Source organism: Taeniopygia guttata, chromosome 6, assembly GCF_048771995.1.
Source record: "Taeniopygia guttata chromosome 6, bTaeGut7.mat, whole genome shotgun sequence".
Taxonomy (NCBI): domain Eukaryota; kingdom Metazoa; phylum Chordata; class Aves; order Passeriformes; family Estrildidae; genus Taeniopygia; species Taeniopygia guttata.
Genome location: NC_133031.1, coordinates 11,802,549 through 11,822,613, shown reverse-complemented (window position 1 = coordinate 11,822,613; position 20,065 = coordinate 11,802,549). Strand labels below are relative to the sequence as shown.

Genomic DNA, 20,065 nt, shown 5'->3' with positions numbered 1-20,065 from the left:
AGCTGGGACTGTGCTAAGATGCTGTCAAGTTTCTGACATTTAAACACCATCCTCACTTCTTGAATCTTATGATTGCAACTAAAATGTAGCAAAGTTTAAAAGGAAGGAATGTTTTTCCATTTGCATAACTTTAATGATCAAACTGATTGAGCTCAACATTTTTTCAAAGTTCCCACTTTAGCTGGCATTGCTAGTGTTAAAATCACATATATCTCAAAAGTAACATATTTTTGGAAAGTTCTATGTGATAGGAAATCGGGTTTCAAGATTTAAAGTGCTTTTCATCTTAGAGGTAATTTTTATCTCATTTGTGTGTAAGCAGTGTGCTGTGGAGAGAGTACAGCCATGTGTATGTGTGCCCGCCTGACTTTTTTCTCACTCAATTAAAAGAAGCTTTTAGGATGAACAAATAGGAGATAAAGCAAGGACCAGAGGCCAGACACCCAGCAGATATGTTACCATACCAGGAGGTATGTTACCTCCCAAGAATTAATGGTGGGACCATGGTGGGGAAATAATTAAAATTACATGACTGCTTAATCGAAAGGATTCTTAATCAGAAAAAGCTTCCTCATTATAGAATAGAAAACCAGCTCAGTATTTAAGGATAGTTTATGCAAAATCAGTGAGTGAAGACAGTGACTGAAAGATAAATTTCCAAAAACTAGGATATCCCTGTATTTGTGAGATGCAGTTGGTTTTCTGAGACCAAAGGTCAGAGATTTTCTATTCTTTGTGTACATGCCTACGTATAATTTTGAATCTGTAGATGCAGCATATTTATTTTTAGGGACAATTTTCTATTAGAAAGCTGTTTGTCACCAGCTGCTTGGGAAAATTTCTTGTAATGTCAGTGCAGCTTAGCTTGCACAGCAGGGTTGAGGAACGGAGGCTGAATTTGAGGGCTCTGTTTAGAACATCTGATTCTAGGGCATATCCTCAAGAGTGCAGAAGTAATGAAATCTATAAGCTGATCTGTCCTTGCCTTCAGAGGGAGGGTAGATGCTATACCTGGACTTTTACAATTATAGAAATTGAGTCAAACCTTTCTTTCAGGCACTTCAATTTGTGCAAGTTAGGTTTACACAGAATTCATGCAATTGACTGGTAATTTTAATAGAAACAGATTCTCTGCAGCATTTTTGACACAGATGTTTTATATAAGATGTCCAGATAAACAACAAAAATGAAGATTTAAAGCTCTCCGGTTTGAACAGTATTTTGTGGCATTGTGCAGGTTGTTATGCTGTACTGCATTCTAGGGTAGAAATATAGCAAGTGAAGAAATAGCAGAAGAGAGCAGCTTATGAGAGACCTTGGGGACACCCATAATTCCCTTACTACAGGTCTAGATGATGAGGGAGCTATAAAGTTTGAAATCTTAATTTCTGACCTCTGAGTACAGATTTACCATTCTGCTGAGCTTGATTCTCTGATTATAGAGAGATTGACTGACCAGAGAGATTTCTCCTTAAAAAGGTTCAATTTCTCAAAAGAGATGAAGGAAAATGTGAATGGCTGTGTAGAACAAATGAGTAGCTGAGCAGTGTGACAGCTTTGATGACAGCTGTTTTAAATAAAAATCCTCCCTTTGCACAGAAAGAGATAGAAAAATTCTGGTTCCAGTTTGAGATTGGGAGTTTACATTATTTTGTTCTCAAAAATACCATTTTAGAGCTGTCTTGTTTAGGGTTCCTCCATGCATCCCAATTGATGGTGAGAGATGTGCTTCAATTTCTGACTTCCAGAATCTCCTGGTGGGCCATGGATGCTAAATTTGACCTTAAAATATTCAATGAAGTGGTTCTGCATTGTTTCTTCCAGGCCCAGGAATATTTGTATGCAAAACTGAGCTGTGAAATCTCTTAGTAGCTGATTGGTGTTGGCTTTGGTAGCAAATGGGACAAAGTCACAGAGCTTTGTTCCACAGCCAAGGGACAAATTCAAATATTCTGTTTACTCCACAGCTTTAACATCTTCCTTCTCAAATAGATCTACATTTACACAATGATACATGTGTGTAAATACGTACATACATTTATATACATACATACATACACGTTTCTAAAAGCTTTGCTGCTCTCCCTTTAGGTCTGTTAGTGACATTAGAATTGTAATTTTTTCAAGAAAGAAAGTTTTTAAAATAAAGCCTTGTGTGACTGAAAGTTTGTTTTTGTCAGCCAACTAGCTCAGCTGGTCTGGTTAAAAAAAGGCAACAAGAAAACCACAAAAGAAAACAAACTCTTTCAATAAGACTTATATCCCTTTGTTTGTCATGCTTACCATTATTAAAACATCAGAGTATGCAAGGTATCTTGTTACTGGTATGATATTTCTTATTAAATATTAAATCCCTGATTACTGAGCTGTAAAGAATAACTACCATGACAAATGTTGTGCATCAACGTAGTCATAGTGCACACAAAGAAATAGAGTACTATGATTTAGAATTACTACCTGGGATTTTAGATTACCTAATGCACTCTAGTTTTCTACTGGATAAATAAATGTTAACACCTACAGTGTCCATAAGTGGAAGGATGGACTTGTACATTGGCAATTAATTAAAGATTGAATCCTAGTTCTTTAAAAAAAAAAAAAATCTCCTTTTCAACCTGGTGGGGTTACAAGTTTGCCCACTGATAACTATATAACTTCAAAATCCTAAAATTTTCAGAGTGCATTCCTAATTTTTTTCCTTTTTTAAAAAAAAAAAAAACCACAGCTTTAAATATTTGGATAGATATTTATCAATTAATTTTCCATCAGTTGTTCTCTCTAAAATATTTATTCAGCAGCTGTCTTGCTCTGGGCATTGTTTTACTTCTTATTGTCCTGTCCCTGGTGTCTGTCCTTGTGCAGTTAAATGAAAATCACAGAGTCATAGAATGGCTTGTGTTGGAAGGGACATTTTAAGGACATTTTTTCCAATTCCCCTGTCCCAGCTGGGACATCTTCAACTAGACCAGGTTGCTCAGAGTCCCATCCAGCCTGACCTATTTCAGGGATGGGGCACCCCATACCTCTCTGGGCAACCTGCTCCAGGGCTTCACCATCCTCAGTGTAAGCAATTTCTTCCTTAGGCCCAGTCTAAAGCTACTCTCTTTTGGTTTAAAACCATTCCCCCTTGTCCTATCACAGCAGGCCCTGCTAGAAAGTCTCTTCCCACTGTCTGTATATTTTAAATGCTGAAAGGCTGCAGTGAGGTCTCCCTGGAACCTTCTCCAGACTGAACCAGTGTCTCAGCCTTTCCTCACAGGAGACATGGTCCATCCCTCATCTTCAGAGCAGATGTGCTCTTGGAGAAGTTGTCCTGGATCACTTCCCTGTCCATGTGCCTTCGCAGAACTTCTAGGAGAATCTGTTCCACAATTTTCTCAGGCACAGAGATGAGGCTGGCAGGGCAGTAGTCCCCAGAGTCCTCCTTTTTATCCATTTTATAAATGGTTGTGATGTTTCCATTTTTCCAGTCACCAGGAGCTTTACCTGGCTGCTGTGATTTTTCAAATATCATCAAGAGAGGCTTGGCAACTGCGTCACACAATTTCTTCAGGACTCTTGGGGCATCTTATCAGGTCCCATGCATACCTAAGTCATACAAAAATACATTCATAAATGCACAGCAGTGATAAACCCATCTGATTTATTTTCCATAACTCTTTTATGTTGGTGTAACTAGTTACAGAAAAGTTCCTCAGAATTAAGCAGGGGCACTAAGAAAAAAGTTTATTCTGACTCCTCTGTTGAAGGAAAAAACCATATGTTTTTCCTTCATAGTTGAAATCTATGAAGAGTTGAAGTGCTTGGAAAATTTGACTGAGTTCAGGGATGTCTCAAAGCTTTAAAGATGAAAGATCCAGTTTTTCTTCCTGATTAAACTATGAGAATTATGAATTCCTGTGGGCTTTATCTACTTCAAAGGGTCATTCAAATATAACTGTAAGGATGGATGCCACAAAATTATTTCCATTAAGTCTGACAGAATGAACTCCCTTTGTTCTACGTGGAAGTATAAGGAGATTGTTCCCCTTGGCTTTTTCTACCTGTTTGCTACCTGTTGTTTTCTGGACATTCAGGGCAGCTTTGAAGAGGATCCTGCAAAACTGTTGAACCTCCTAAAGCTGTTGGAATCAGAAATCCAAAATATCCAGCAAATAACATGTAGCAGCAGTGTTCCCTGCACTGGGTAGAAGTTACATGGACAGCAAGCAATGTTCAACTGAAAACTGAAAGATCACAAAGTCTGAAATATGATATATATTCACTTTTTTCCTTAAATGGGATCAGGTGTTCTTAATGGGATGGAAAAAGGGTAGATTTTCAGGAAATGTTTGGAAATAAGTCATAATAGTAAATAATATTAATTTTCTTGTCTTTCTTGTCTTGACTGCTTCATAGGCTTTTCCACTTTCTGTTGCCACCCTTTTGTCACAGATCTTGGAAAGATGTGAATTTTGATTTAGGGCTCAGTCCAAGATAGACTGCAGTATACTGAGAGATTCCTGCTGATTCCATCACGCTTTGGAGCAAGCCCTTTTGATGGCATTTTCATGTTTGCTTTCAATTATTTCTTTCTCTGGCATCTTAAATTGATGTTCCTGATAAAAATCTCAGGGGTTACAAAGGCTTGAAGAGTAATATATTCATTTCTCTTATGCTGCAGTGGCTTCAGAATGTCACAAGGGCATTGTTAAGACTAGTCACTATATTTCTCAGTCTGAAATCATTATTGAGTGGCTTCTTAAGGGACTGATATAATACAACTAAAATCAGAATTTAAAAAGTGCTTGCCAAATATAATTTATCCCACTGAAATCCTTAGAATTTATGGTCAGTTAAAAGTAGAGAATATTGAAAATTCGGTTTGATAAAAAGTGAGTCAGGCATTTAGGATTTCAGTTATACAGCAATAAATTCATCCAAGGAAAGTATTTGGTTTACTAATATTTCCTGATTGAAACATGTTTTGTAGGATTTGGGATATGGGATTTTTTGTTAATATCACATCATATTTAATTTCATCATTACAAACCATGCCAAGAAAGATATTTGAATTGTATATATTCATTGGTGCATATTTAAGTGTAATTCTAAATATTTAGTGGCAGCCTCAGCATTTTCAAATTGGCTACACATGACTTGAATAACCTGAGGCTGATGGTTGTTGAGGTGAACCAACACACTTGCACTGTGTGACAGGACAGGCCTCCTTTATCCAACTAATTCAACCGTGGGGTGGTTATTCAGAATTTATGTTGCAATGAGGGAGAGCAGCCTCTTCTCCTTAACCCAAAATAAATGTCACTCATCTCACACCTGAGACTGACATAATGCAAAGGAGCAGCCTGCTCACATCTCAAATGGCTGCTGTGCAGTGCAGCTGAGTGCATTTCTCACCTGTTGCACCTGGGTGCCTGGAGAACTCCTCCCGACCCACGTAAGTACTCAAAGGAATACTTTAGGTAACACATCACAAACAGATCCCTAGCCCAAGTCTCCTGACTTGGTGATGGCTGAATAAAGCTTGGTCTGTGGTGTGCAATGCCTGTTTTGGCAATCGGCACAGGGAGGAGCAGTCCAGCTCTGAGCACTGGTGAATGGCTGGGACACCGGCTCTGCATTTCACCTGGAAGAGGGAATGCACTTACATGCTGACCTCAGACAAAATTACACTTAATGCTGACCTCAGAGAAAAGCGAGCAAGGTTTTCCCAGCCTGTGAGTTGACCACAAGAGATCTGTATGATGTAGCTGAGCTGCGGAGGAAAGCTAAGAGGAAGAATTATGTAAAGAATATTCAAATGCCCTAGTTTGGGAAGCAGCGTAACACCTATTTATATAACCAGCCCCAATTCAGGCATCCTTTGGGAAATTCTGTTCTGTTCACCACATCCACCTGCTAAAGTACCAGAACACAGCAGGTGAGGTGGGTGCTGGCTCACAAATTCAAGACTGGTTATGCTCTCAGGAGCTGATTACACCAAAGTAACTGTGGAGGTGCTGTTGTTCCAAACTTCAGATGGTGACACTTACATGAGATAACAAGGAATGTCTTCAGCGTTTTGTAAAGCTGGGGAGGAAAGAAAGGCTTTTAACTGTGTGTGTATGCAGGATTAGGATATAGGCATCCCACATGTATATTATTTACATGCTGAAATGGATGTAACTCCGTTTCATGGCTCTGATTTTCCAAATTTGAATTTCTGCTTCTTTTGTTGGCTCTTAGGAGGATACTCATCCTGAAGTTTTTAGGTCTGATTCTATGATAACAGTTAAACAAAAATAACTCTAACTCCCTTAACTCACCCATTGCATGTCATTATTTGAAATAATGGCTGTAGGCATGTGTGAAGCCAAGCAGGAACAGCACCTTTGTAGCACAACCATTAGCTGGGCCATACCTACTGACAGCCAGAGCAGAAACCCCTGTGACAAACAAAGGTATACATGCAAAAATGGCATACCTGTTACATGTATCACACCAATCCTTACAAAAATACCACTTCTGACTCCACCATAGATAAGTAATTTTAATCCACTCCAGTCACAGATGTCCTCAAGGAGACACTACAGATTTCTTTGCATATTATGAAGAAAAGTCAAGAAAAACAAATTACATATTGTTTTCTGATCGTGATAAACATATTTCCAGAAAAAGTAAAGGAGTTGAGCTATGATACAAAACGAGTAGGAAGAAATGCAAGTGAGAGCTACCGAATACCTACGTAAATTAGAATTAATGCATGGAACAGATTCAGTTTAACAAGAGTGGGCTGATTTGAGAAACTGATTATGCTTTGAATATTAATTTTTAAGGACAGAGAAATAACCTAAAAGCATTCATAGACTGTGTTTTTGTATACTTCATAACATTTTAACTCATGACTAAGTTATTACAGGAAGACATTGCCTTCATTAAGGTGTCTGTCTAGATGAATGACTTTTTTTTCTAACTGTAGGATGACCTATTTGAAATACATTTGCATTTACTATGAGGTTAAGAGAAGGTTCTTGCATCAAGATCCATTTCATATTTTTAGACAAAAGAATTTTTTTCAAGAGGCTAATAGTCATTGGTAGGAACTTAATATATCAGGGTAATGGCTGTTTTTAAGTAATTCACTCAAGTAAGGCACATTGAAAGCTTTCCATAATCAATTTCAAGAATTGTTTGTCAACCTTCAATAAGAATGGGAAATTGTAAGAAAAGAAGCCTGAAAACCTTTACTAATAATACAGGAAGTCCTCCAATATTAAACAAATGACTACACTTGAGTGATCTTAATGGTATCACATCCTCATGTCTTCCATTAGAACCATTGCAACATTTAGGAGCTGGTATCTTGAAAACCTTAGTGGGTGAAGAAGTGCAGTTGAGACTTAAGAAACTCTGAAAGAGTTCAGGACATAGTCGTGAGAAAAATAAAAGCTCTCTGTCATGTAAGTGTTGTAAAACATTTTTGTTCTTCCAAGAAGCACGTACAAATTATTTGAGGATGAAAACAGAGTGATTCACACTGGACTTAGTGAACTGCAATATGGTTATGGAAGAGGCAAGAGCTAAAGGACATTTTTAAAGGCAACACAAAGCACATAGAAGGACAAAGGTATTCCAAGCTTACAAGGAAGGCGAGAACTTTGTAGGACAGGCAGTCACGACTATAAGAACCTGGTTCCAGATTTCCATAAAATCAGTGAAAAACATTCCCTGGATTTGCAAGACTTCTCCATCTTTCTCATTTTTTTGCCTTGTTTGGCATCCATTTGTGATTCTTTCTAAGTGCTTTCTCCTAATCCTTTTTTCTCTTCACTAAAGGAGTAGAAACCCCTAAATTCATGTTTTCCAATGCCAAAGTTGGAGGGGGGGGGATTTTTTGAAGCGTTTAAATAGTACTCTTACCTGATAAACCACTTCCACAGATCTTCCTGATGGCTGTTAGCACAGAACTATCTCAGAGGATGCTCTAGGACTGCTATCTTAGGAACTCCAGAGGGAGTTCTTGAAGTGAAAAAAATCTAGATATCTAGTTAATTGATAATTTAAATGGTATTAACATTCATTCTGGAGGAAAAAATCAAGCAGGCATGTTTCAGTTGCAATATTTTATTTTCTCTATTTGTCTCTTTATACACAGAACAAATGCATTTCATAGATTGTTTCCAACTTTTCCACTCATTTATCTGGTAGAAATATCAATACCCTTAATTATGTGACTAAGGAAATGATACCTATGCATCAATACCAGAAAAGGACACCAATAAGGTAACAGGTCAGAAGAAATGGTTAAAAACATCTGTAGATGCATATAGAGCATATATGCATATGGAGCATTCTCTAAAATTTTGAAAATGGGGATTTAAGTCACCTTTGGCAAACTGCTGTTAACCCTTCAGTGACCACCTAGTTGGTGAAATGTTTGTCCAATAAGTGAAAGGAAAGCACCCATTGTTGACTATGCTGAACTTGGAAATACAACTTTGGTGTAGCCAAATAAGCCAGTTAATATAGCAAAACTTGTCTGGCAACCTCAGTATGATGCTGTGCCATCAGTTTCTCCCAGCTGCTGCTTGAAATGCCCTTTTCTTGCAGGTGTGTGGTGGGTTGTTGTGTTTTGTTTTGGTTTCTTTAGCGAATCCCATTAGAAACAAGAGCAACAAAATAAATGCTGCCAGCTGATGCCTGTCGGGTAGCATCAAGGTGGGAGAACCCCTGTCCCGAGCCCTGGCGGTCGCTGGGCTCCCTCGCAGAGGTGTCCCCCGCCCCGCGGCACACGCACCCCGCGCCGCTCCCTGCGCACAGGTCTTTGCTGCCATGCAGCACCAGCCTGCTGGATAGCTCCCACAGGATGGGCTCGGGAGCTTCGCCCCCACCCCGCCCCCCCGCCCCTTTATCTCTTCTTTTCCTTTTCTTTTTCCTTCCTTTCCTTTCCTTTCTTTCCTAGGCTCCGGTTGCCGTAGCATACACCCTCCCGAGGGGTTTGCCTGGATCATTTATTTATCTTGTGCGCATTAAGAAACCACCATTAGGCTTTGGTGGGAGGCGCCTTGCTCGGTGCGCGCTCGCCTGCCTCCGCGGCGCTGCCAGAGGAATACACAATCGAGCCGAAGCTGCAAGCTTGGCAGGAGCTGCCTTTGCGTGCCCATTTACTTGCCGGATCCGTATATATATTTTTTTTTTGCCGACTGGGTCATTGCCGCTCTCCTCCAGGGTTTCATCTTAATTTTTATTTTTGCGTGTGTGTGGATTATTTAATATTTTTTTTTATTATTATTATTTTTTTCGGGAATCCTCGCCGGAGTTTTGATGCCGGGCCGGACTTAGCGCGGGCGCGGAGGAGCTGCGCGGAGCCGTGCCGAGCCGTGCCTCCTGCCCCGGGCCCCGCCCGCGGATCGGCCTCCCTGGCCCGGCGCCGGCCGCGGGTTGGCCGCGGGGCCGCGGAGTGGCGGGTGCGCTGCGCCGCACCGCCGCCTCCCCGCGGAGCCGCCGAGGGATGCTGCTGCGCCGCGGCCGGGCATAGGCAGGAGCCGAGCGGGCGGGGGAGGGAAGGAAGGAAGGAAAGACGGAAAGAAAGGATCCCCCAAGCCCCGAGGGGAGAGGAAAGGCGAGAAGGTGCGTGAATGTGAAGGAATGTACCTGCACGTCGCCGGAGCCGCACGCTTGGGATAAAAAATAAATAAACCGAGGAGGCTGATCCCTGCGACTTATTACTCGGAAAAAAAAAAAAAAAAGGAAAAGAAAAGAAAAACCTTATATCGGAGGGACAAGAAGAAGAGCGGCGAGGCTGCAGCGAGCAGCGCTAGAGTCGGGCACCCGGCGGATGGCGCGGCCGTCCCGCTGACTCCGCGGCCGCGGGAGGCTGCGCGGGGCGGCGCGGCGCGGGGCATGCCGTGCCGGCGGCGTGACTGAGCGGGGCGCTCCCGCCGCCCGCTCCGCTCCGCACGGCGCCGCGCTCCCCTCCGCTCTCCGCCGCCGCATGCCGCCGGCAGCCGCGGCGCGCTGATGCCCCGGGGCCGCGGCGGCGCTGCGGACGGCCCCTAGGATGAGCGAGGGGGCTGCCGGCGCCGCGGCGCCCGGGGCGGCGGAGGCGGCGGCTGCGGCGGGGGGCCCGGGCGGGGATGGGGCCGGGGGGCCGCCGCGGGAGCTGCGCTGCAGCGACTGCATCGTCTGGAACCGGCAGCAGACGTGGCTGTGCGTGGTACCCCTCTTCATCGGCTTCATCGGTCTGGGGCTCAGCCTCATGCTGCTCAAGTGGATCGTGGTGGGCTCCGTCAAGGAGTACGTCCCCACCGAGCTGATGGACGCCAAGGGCGTGGGGCAGGACCCCTTCTTCCTCTCCAAGCCCACCGCCCCCCCGCGCGGCGCGGAGACCACCGCCGCCGCCACGCCGCGGCCGCCCAGCCGTGTCAGCCCCCGCCTCACCACCATGAGCCGGGCTCCCCCGCGGCCCCCCGGCACCCGCGGCCCTGCGCGGGGCGGCCCGCGGCCCACCGCGGCCAGGCACCCCGTGTCCCCGCACACGGCACCGCCCGCCAGCGGCCCCCCCGGCACCGCCGGCCGCGGCGCCCGGCCGCCGCCCGCCGCCCCCAGCACCCCGCCGCTGCCCGCCTGGCCCACTGCGGCACACGCTACCTCCTCCTACAAGATCTACGTCCACGACTCGGCGCCGTCCTGGACCTTGTCTCCCTTCCAGGAGTCGACCACCACCACGCCGGAGGCCAGCACGACCCCCAAAACCCGTAAGTGTCGCCGGCCGCCCCGCGCCCTCGGGCCGCTCGGTGCGCGCCTCGCCCCGTCCAGACCCGCATCGCATCCAGGCGATGCGTCGGTCAGAGGTGGCCGCCGTGTCGTTCCCGTGCGGTTGCTGCCGTGCGGGAAGCCGGAGAGCTCCGAAGTTTGAGCTTCTTTCTCCCTTCCCTGCTTGCGCCCCCTTTTTGCCCCCGGCAAGTTCCCTGCTTGTGTGATGGATGTTGAGGCAGGAGCAGCCATTTGAGGAGACTGCTTTTCAGTGTGGTTTTAGGAAGGCTGCAGACCCCCCTTTCCCTTCCAGGCTGGTCTGCGAAAGGTACTTAGGAGATGCTGGGGGTGTCTGAGCGAGAGGGACTAGTGATGACCCCCCCAAGGGGCAGCGTGGAGAGAGTGGGCTCCAGCAGGTGCGGGCTGGATTGTGCATGTGCTTCTCCGCCGGTGACGGAGTTTGGCTTCCCGCACGCTCGTCTTCCTCGAAACGAGGGCGGGCTCCGCAGGGATGCTCTCCCGTCCCCGTGTCCGGCTCCTGATGGAGCTGCGGCCAGCTCCGCCGGGAATGAGCCCGGGGCACCCCGCGGATATGCAGACCCATCCCAGCGCTTTGCCGGCTCCCGTGTGTAGCCACAGCACCGTGTTGCCGTAACTGACTATTTTTTTTTTAAGCAGAGGAGGGGGCTAGTTCTCCGACTGATGCTGGGTGGCTGGTTCTTCCCACCCTACCAAGCAAACACCTAAGGATTCGGGCTAAAGCTGAAAATTCATTTGGTCTGGGCGCATCAACTTTCAGCTTCTCATAAAGGTTACTTAGGACAAATGCAATCTTTGCCAAAAGAACTTCTGTGAGATGCTATTTAGTGAAATGCTCAATTATACTGTATTATAGTATTCTGAGCTTTCTTGGATGCAGTAGAGGAAGTGAAAAGCCGGGTGTCCTCCATTAACTCTTGCTGCTGCTGGGAGAGTCAGTTCAATTGAATCCCTTTTACAGCCCAGGGCTCCCCTTTTGTATGCTAATGTAGGGGTGTTCTGCTGGAGGATTTTGTTGGAAATCAGTATTAACTTTGTCTATTAAGTCTATTTGTTCATAAGCACTGGGGCAGAGAGGATAGGAAGTGCAAGCTGATCTTGTGAATTGACAAAATTGGGAGAAGAACAGCAAATTGGATGTCTGTGTGTGGTGGGTGGGTGTGCAGGTGGCGGATGGCTGGGGATGATTACGAATGAAACTATCACTAAATCAGAAGAGCTAACGAGGCAATAACTCGTTTTGCTTATGTGTGCCACAGTAATTGAGGGAGAAGCAGCCCTTACAGGTGTGTCCAAGCCTGCACGTTCTGTAGGTAGAACCTAAGGTAGTTGGAAGTTACCAGAAGGAAAATCTTTTGTGGAGCTCAATGCAGCTTGTTTCACTCAGGTGTGGGGAGCTGTATAGTGCACTTCTTAAAAACAAAACAGCAAATGAAGCCAGATTTTCAACCTATATGTCTATTAATCCTTGAGTGAGCCAGATATGCTACATGGTTCTTCAAACTGCTGTGATGTACATGTGTGTATCTGCCTGGGCTTGCTAGGTGGGATCTGTTGGGGTCCAAATGCTCCCTTGTGATCTCTTCCTTGCTTCCCTTTCTGTCTCGTTGGATATGTAAGAGAAATGCACAGCAATTTCTGCCCCTCCAGGCTGTCTCCTTACAAGCTATAGAAGGCAGGAATGTCCTGATTAATAAATAATGTTCAGCTGGCAGGACTCTCCTCTATGCAAGACACACAAAGGAAGAAGAAAAACCACAATCTTGAAACGTTCCTGGCAGAGCTTTCTAACTATTTTTTGTTTTAGGGAGGCTGCTAATACCTTTTACAGCAGGGTGTTTCCCTTCATTAAATGAAGCTCAGTTATAGGATGGAAATGCAAGAAGTGCAAATCCAGCAGAAATTGAGCCTGTTTGGGCACATTGATAGCAGAGATTATCATTAATGGAAGATTAAATAGATTACATAAAAAAGGATTTGAATTTGTAGGGCATATGAACATGTTTTTTAAAGCCTACAGCTGTACTTTCCTGATACATACAAGCATCTCTAAGGATACATGTAAAATTCTTTGAGGCTGCAGTATCCACTGAGGGGGGAGAAAGAAGAATCACAGTTTTTGTGCTGTGAACTGCTGACATGGTGTGACCCCAAAGCAAGTGTCTGTGTCTGCCACTAACAGCTCTCAGTAAGAAAGGGATTTTTTTTTTTAATTCATCCTAATTTCCCAGGTTGAGCTGCATGTTCCTTCTGTGCCTGTTGTTCCAGCTGCTATTGAAATGAAAGTCATGGATCCTGTTGTACATTGTGAATACAAATCTGACACGATAAATCTTCAAAACAGGGCATGCCCTTGTATCATCCTCTGGCTTGGCAAAGCACATATGTGGGCAGGAGTCATAGGTTATTTAACATTCTACAGCTTTTAAGAAAAGAAACAGCTATCTTTATTTATACCATTTTTGTGTTGTAGTTTATTTAATTGTTTTAAATATTAAAATGGGCTCAAAGCAGGATTTAGGAAAATGGAAGGGAAATCAGGAGTTATTTCTCCAGGAAGCCAGATGATTGCCCACCTGAATAAGTGTTGGTAAAGCCTTTTCTCTGTGTGTGCATTCATCTGGGGAGATGTTGTGAAATCTCTCTTTTTTTGTGGGTGTGCATAATGACAATAATTCTTGGTTGTGTTTCACTCAAAGTCAAACTATCTGTTAGCTGTTTTGAAAGTTCTTGATGAAGATCCTTCAGTTTCTGACTAAGCAAAAGCCACTTACTCATCAAATATCTCTCTGCATCTTGTGCCTGCGTATGTTTTCCATGATCACATATGAACTGTGCCTTTTCAGCCTAAGCCTCTTCATCCAGTGCTCAGTGTAAAAGTCAGTCGCTAATTTAGAAGGATATTCCAGCCTGTAGATCAAAAAAAAAAAAAAAAAAAAAAAAACAACAGGCTGGAACATGCTAGTGAGGTTTTATTTTTATCAAGCCATTGGTTTCATTTCTAAAGAGTCATGCCCTGATTTTTCCAATATGCATTTTTCATGGTATTCTGGGTTCTTCAGTAATGTTATTATCCTTGAATTGAGATACTGTACTTAAAAGAATTCCTGTGTGAATTCAGCTATGAAATAGCACTGTGGTTTCTCTTGTGTTCATATGACCAAAGGCTAATGCAGAGAACTGAGGTCAGGCATGTGGGGCTCAACTAATGCATAGTAACCAAGAAAAGAGATGTTACAGAACACTTAATCAATATATCTTGTGAAGTCCAATTGCAACCAATTTTTTTTTGGGAGTCTGAGTATACTTTGATTTCCTGCTAAAGATTTTCTGGTCCAGTCGTTTATCCTCGTCATATCTCTGACTGATTGTTATGCACAGCATGGGTTCAAGTAACAAGCATCTGGCAGATGCACTGCTACCAGCACTGACATTTTGGTAAAAGCTGTTTGTTTTATTTTGCACTGACTCAAATATCTTTTTCGCATTAAGGATGACACTTAGATGGAACTGCGGGGTTTTCACCAACTGGAGGGTGTTGTGGGAGGTGCCAAACCGTAGTAAAACCAGACCTACTCTTCCCAGAGCTCTGAAGCATTCTGCCAGCAAATGACATGGATCGCGAACGCTTGGCATGACGAGCGTGAGCTGTCATTGAATCCAGGGAAGCACACGTGACTGCAGAGCACGTTCCTTTGGCATTAACTGAGATTAATGTCAGTTATCTACCAATTTTAAATGCTTCAAAAGCTGTTGAATTGGAAAAAAATACTGAGAAAAACAACTGGGAGTTTTAAGAGCATTTGCTTCTTCTTCATTCTCACTTATTTTCTATTTGCATACATTCGGTCAGTACCACAGACATGATTAGATTTGTGTTTCCTGTCTTAGATACTTGTTGACAGGAAGGCTACCATCAAGATAAAAATAACAAATACAGACTTGCAGCCACATCACTGAAGTAAAAGTTATTGTAATTTATTTTTCATATTTTACAGCTATAACTTGCTTCACCTGTTTCAATTAAGTTAGAGGACACTGGACTTAATTCCATTTTCTATTGTTAATCTTTACATTTAGGGACTAGAGCAGCTATCACTGAATTCATAAAGAAGTGGAATATTTAAATACGACTCAGTCAGATATGTACATTGATTCTATTCAGATATATTCTCTCTTCTCTTCATTAATGTGATTGTTGGAATCCTATGACCTAGAAGAGCTTGCGCAGCACTGGCATGATGAGTGGGAGGGATATGGCTGAAATTATTCCATGCTGATTTTTAACCCTGAAGGAAATTCTTCTGGGGACTGTAGAGCTTGTCATTACATTGATTTAACCTGTGATCACTGGTGAAAGCAAAGCTTTGAATTTTATTTGACATATTTTTTTTGCATCTATGCAAGGACATTATATGATATATTATATGTTGACAACAGAATACCATTATTAAATTAGAGTATTGATTCGTTGCAAAGGATTATGCTAAAGTAATGTTCATGGTTTATCTAAACCCACAGAAAATGGAAATTAAAAATTAAAGCAAAAGACCTGTCTCTGCAGAATTGTGTCTAGTGTTGCACAGTGCATTTATCACATGACTCATTGCTTTGAAGGCAAAGCCCAGTAAACACATGGATTGCTGTGGATTTGGCCTTGACTTTCAGTTTCATAGCCCATATGGCTTTCACTAAGTACCTGAAACTACCAGTGTTTGGTTTTGTTGATTTGTCCTGTGATTGTTTTGTAAACATTCTGCACAAGGAAAAGTGCCTAGTAAAATCATGTGGGATGACTTGGTCACAAGCATATATAAATAAATTTGTTAAAAGCAGAGGCTTGTTTGTCTCTGAACCTGGTGGTTTCTTTTTGTTTGAACAACTTTGCAATACTGTGCATGTGTGTGTGCGAACACAAAATACAAGCATGGATTTGTACATTTGCACAGTGCCAGTTTTTGAGGAGGATCAGGATCTCAAAGCCTGTAGAAACCTTAGGACCAGTCTTTGGCTGCCTTGGTTCTGGTGCTTGCCCAGTCAGTGTGGTTCACAAAAGAAGCCTAGAGGTTTCATTGGAGCTAGTTAGACTGAATGCCAAGCTGAAGTGCATCTGTTTCAATTTGGAAGTCTCTGTCAGGTTCTGCTGTGTGGAAGGAGTTTCTAGTTACTGTTACTATTAAGCACAAGTATTTTTTATTATTATTTTGCATTACAAGAGTAGACAAAAACCAGGAGAAACAAAAAGTACTTTGTGTTATGGAGATGTTTTCTTTCTCCAGGGAACTGATTCCTTCAATATGGTGAGGTTTGGAAGTGTCATTTAATGAGACAGCTGTGCTTCAGATCAAAAGTGCAGGTGTGTTTTCTCATGGCTGAATGAATTTCCAAGGTGGACAGCTCATAAACCTGCTTTCTTTCTTTTACCTTCCCCTTCATGTCTAATCTCAAGCCACTCCACTGAGTAAAGTGCATCTTCATGTGAGGAAAGGAGCTGCCTGTGAGGGTGGAGAGAGGGCATTTCAAACCTGGACAAGACAGAGGATGAACGTTCAGGTGGCCTCTAAGTAGCACAGAGAAAGTAATTGCACACAAGTGGGCAAGGGCATTTTGAATGGGTTTCTACTTTCTGTCACACAGGTTTCTGGGGTCCCTTGGTAGAATGCCTTCAAGAGGAAAAAATAGAATAAAGCAGCCACAAGGAAAATTAAAATAGCAACTGCACTTACAAATTTCCATGTCCTTTTCATGGAAGAAATGCCTAATTGGATCAACTCTTCCTGGTGAAATTTGGATGTAGTGCAGAAAAATATATTAACTAAATGCTTATTGCTAACTGTTTAAATGGTTGTTTCTGTTTTTCAATTAAAAAAATATATAAAATAATTATTCTAGTATTCTGTCTTTTCTGTCCTCTAAGACCAGTATTTTGGATTTCCAAAGCTGCGCTTCTCCTGTAGCATTTAAATAGGAGGATTCCATGACTTTCAGGTCTTTTTTACAACACATGACTCCTGATTACTTTTTTTTTTTTTTTTTAAAGCTGCCAACATGATTTAAATGTGCTTATTAGAACTCAGTTTCTATTAGAACATTTTCTTTGTGTGTGTGTATATTCTTAGCACTGCCTTGAAAAATATATCATTATCCTGTTTACCCTTTGCCTGAAATGAGTTCTTGTAGTAAAATCTTTGTGTTCTGGAGGACTGTAATTGCTTAGCTGTAGACTGTGTCAAGACACATGAGTCATGAATCTTTTTACAAATCACTTTTAAACTATTTCTTTTCCTAACTCTTTCATTATTCTGGAGAATACCTCTGATTTGTAGTTTTTCTCTGTATTATGTTCTCAGTTAGATATATGCTAGATATATGCTAGATATATTCTAGATATATATTTTCGTGAGGCTTATAGATAGAACACGCTTTCTAAAACATTAGGGATGGCAAAATGTATTTTAAAGATCTATAATTTTCTGAAACCACAATTATGAAATAAACTTTATATTGTTCTTCTCAGTGTCATTCCTGTAGAAGTTCAAGATTCTAGTTCAGCAAGAACTGAGCCTTTATTGCTGGCTATTACCAGATAGAGGGGCTATAGCACTGTGCAGTAGGAAACCAATAAATTAGTATTAATAGCAAATAGCCTCTTTTCCAGAGCTGAGTATTCTCACTGATGTCAGAACTTGTAAGGCAGGGATGGAGATAAGGTGTGTTATTCTCCTGGAAGGGTGCTGGTGGTGTACTTTTACTGCAGTGACAAGTGGTTGACAAGGAAGGTTGAAAATGCTCAGCCTGAATTTGCTGTGCTGCTTCTGCATCTAATCAAGGTTTTAACAAAACCAAGAAAGTTGCACTGAAAAGTGTTGCTAACCCGAAAACTGTGCTACATTGTGCAAGGCTAATGGTTACTTCCATCTCCCAGTTCAGTGCATAGGAAAATAGCATTTCCAGTAGTGTGCTCAGGGAGCCTCTGAGCTGTAGCTAACTGCCCTTCTCAGTGGCTGAGTAATACCATTGAATATTAAAAAAAATGTGGGGCATCTTTGTTTGCTCTCCCCTGGTCAATTACAGTACAAGTGCTGAGTGGGTTATTAGAGTAGTACTAAGCTATCTCAGAAGCTTTGACTAGAAATTATTGTATAATACTTGAAAAACAATCTATTAATTATCTTCCAAAGGGGTTGCTTAGTTAGGTTGTTTTTTTTTTTTTTTTTAAGAGTATTGTTGTGTGGAGAGAAAATGAATTTTCTTGTTCAATCTGTGAGTGAATTCACGAAAGAGAAGCAGGGGTTTTGCTGGAAACTCAGAGATAAGCTGCACTGAACTGGTATGGTGATTTTCCTACCAGGCTTTGCTCTGCCAGGGTTCAGTGGGCAGTGGGTTCAGGAACTTTACTGAGGAGATTATTCTGATGGATGTCAGTTCTCCTGATTTAGAAGGGTAGAGGTACTTTTATAATTATTTCATAAGTAGCTAAACCATATTAGTGTTTAGCCTTAATTCTGGCCCAGATGCATAATGGTCATAGTGGTAAAAGTTCAATCTCCTCGGGGTTTATTTTATTTTACTTTATTTTGTTTTTTTTGTAATAACTAGAAAGCTTAAAGTAATGCATAAATACATACAGAAATGACTTTTTCCTTAAGCAGATTGTCTTTCTTTTGCTTTTAGATTTCAATCTAAATTTCAATCTTTATTTTATTACTTATTATAATAGAGCATACCACACATTTCACAGGGTCAGCTGCTTATTTATAAGCTGTATCGCAATGTAGTAAAGTTGGTTGCAATTAGTTTTCATCCTTAAAAAAATGTTAGAAAAACACAGATTGGAAGTCAGAACAATTTATGAATTATACTGCCTTAACAGGTGAAAGTAATCATTGGGGTTGTTTCTGAGTTTATAATATACATGCTTTTAAATTCACTGACTGCCTCAAGGTAATGCTGGTAAAATGATGCAGTCTGCTACTGGCTGAGGCTGTGCTTCTGCAGCAGGTTTTCATAGTGCTCGTGGGCTCTCTTTCTGCCCTTTGCCTCCACTGATTTCCTTCTGAGCTGTGAGGACCTTGATGCCCACCACCATAAAACCAACAGAGAAAATGCAGCATCCACAGGACATTCTGAGTCTCATTTTTACTGAGGAGGGTGAACATTTGCTGTCACCTTGCCCTACAGAGGACAGGGGGTGGGTGGGCAGCACAGGTGACCAAGTGAGCTGTGTCCAGGCTGGCCTGGTCTGGGGAGACACAACCTCTCTGCCTTGTCTTGTCAGCATAAGCTACCCTGCCTTGTTCCCTACAAACACACCTGGGGAAAGAAGTGCTTCTGATACCTTTTCATATCTGGAGCACATTCTTTACAGAGCCCTACTTAGTTGTAAATGAAAAGCATGAACAGTAACATAATATTTTAAATTGGCTTTAGAAATATCTATCTGCAATAGGAAATTCTCTCAGGTTTTAGTTCTTGGAGGGCTGGATTTAATCTGAATATGTGAAGCTGAAATGCTAGTGTGTGATATGTTTAAGAGGAGAAGAGTTTGATAAATTAATTGTTATTTTATAGGTGGCTGAAAAGATCACTTGCACTTACTGGATTTCAGTATTTGGGTATACTACAAGGCTGGATTGCACCTTGTGTTGGCATACATTTGGAAAGCTGTCCTCTGTCACCTTGGCAGATGTAGGGGATTTGTAGCCAGCCACAGCTTTGCTGCTGTAAGGTGGATCTATAAATATGAGCTGAGCACACACAGATTGAGGAGCTACTGAGCTTCTCATTCCTGGTTTGTTTACAGTGCATAATTTGGAACCATGAACACATATTTATTTAAATTTTACAATGCATTTAGCCCTGATTTTAACTGAACACTTGACTGGTCAGTGATATACCTATAGAAAATGAAGCATATTGGACAGGCATAGCAATAAAATGCCTTACTAAAGAGATGATGGTGGGTAGAGTCCTACAGTGAGGATGAGGCATGTTAGATGATCAAAAGATTAATAATGCTTCTGAGATGTTTTATTTGCACACTCTGAGAATTTTGGCTGCTTAAAAGAAGTTTGAGTTTATTAGGGAGCTTATTTTTGTTTAAATGCTTTTAAGAAGATACTGTAAGATTATATCTAATTAATTAGACACATTACATTTGTATTATTTAATTAGAGATTATTTTTCAATCACCCCTTAAAATTATAACACTCTTTTTATATTTTTTTCACATTTTTAATCCTGTTTATGAATGCAGTCTATATGAAAGCATAGACTCTTGGACCTTTTTCCT

General features: G+C 42.1%; 1 protein-coding gene across 3 annotated transcripts in view; it reads left to right on the top strand.

The window, feature by feature from the left end:
• The window catches only part of NRG3 (neuregulin 3), a 392,904-nt gene that overhangs the window by 40,348 nt on the left and 332,491 nt on the right, over positions 1 to 20,065 (top strand). For 2 of the 3 annotated variants that reach the window (XM_072930980.1, XM_030275862.4), the window contains exon 1: positions 8,806 to 10,736. The exons of the other annotated variant lie outside the window; for it this stretch is intronic. In XM_072930980.1, coding sequence (XP_072787081.1) covers positions 10,040 to 10,736 — 697 coding nt within the window. In that variant the 5' untranslated portion in view covers positions 8,806 to 10,039. Of the gene's footprint in view, positions 1 to 8,805; positions 10,737 to 20,065 lie in introns of those variants that run through there. 3 annotated transcript variants of the gene reach the window in all.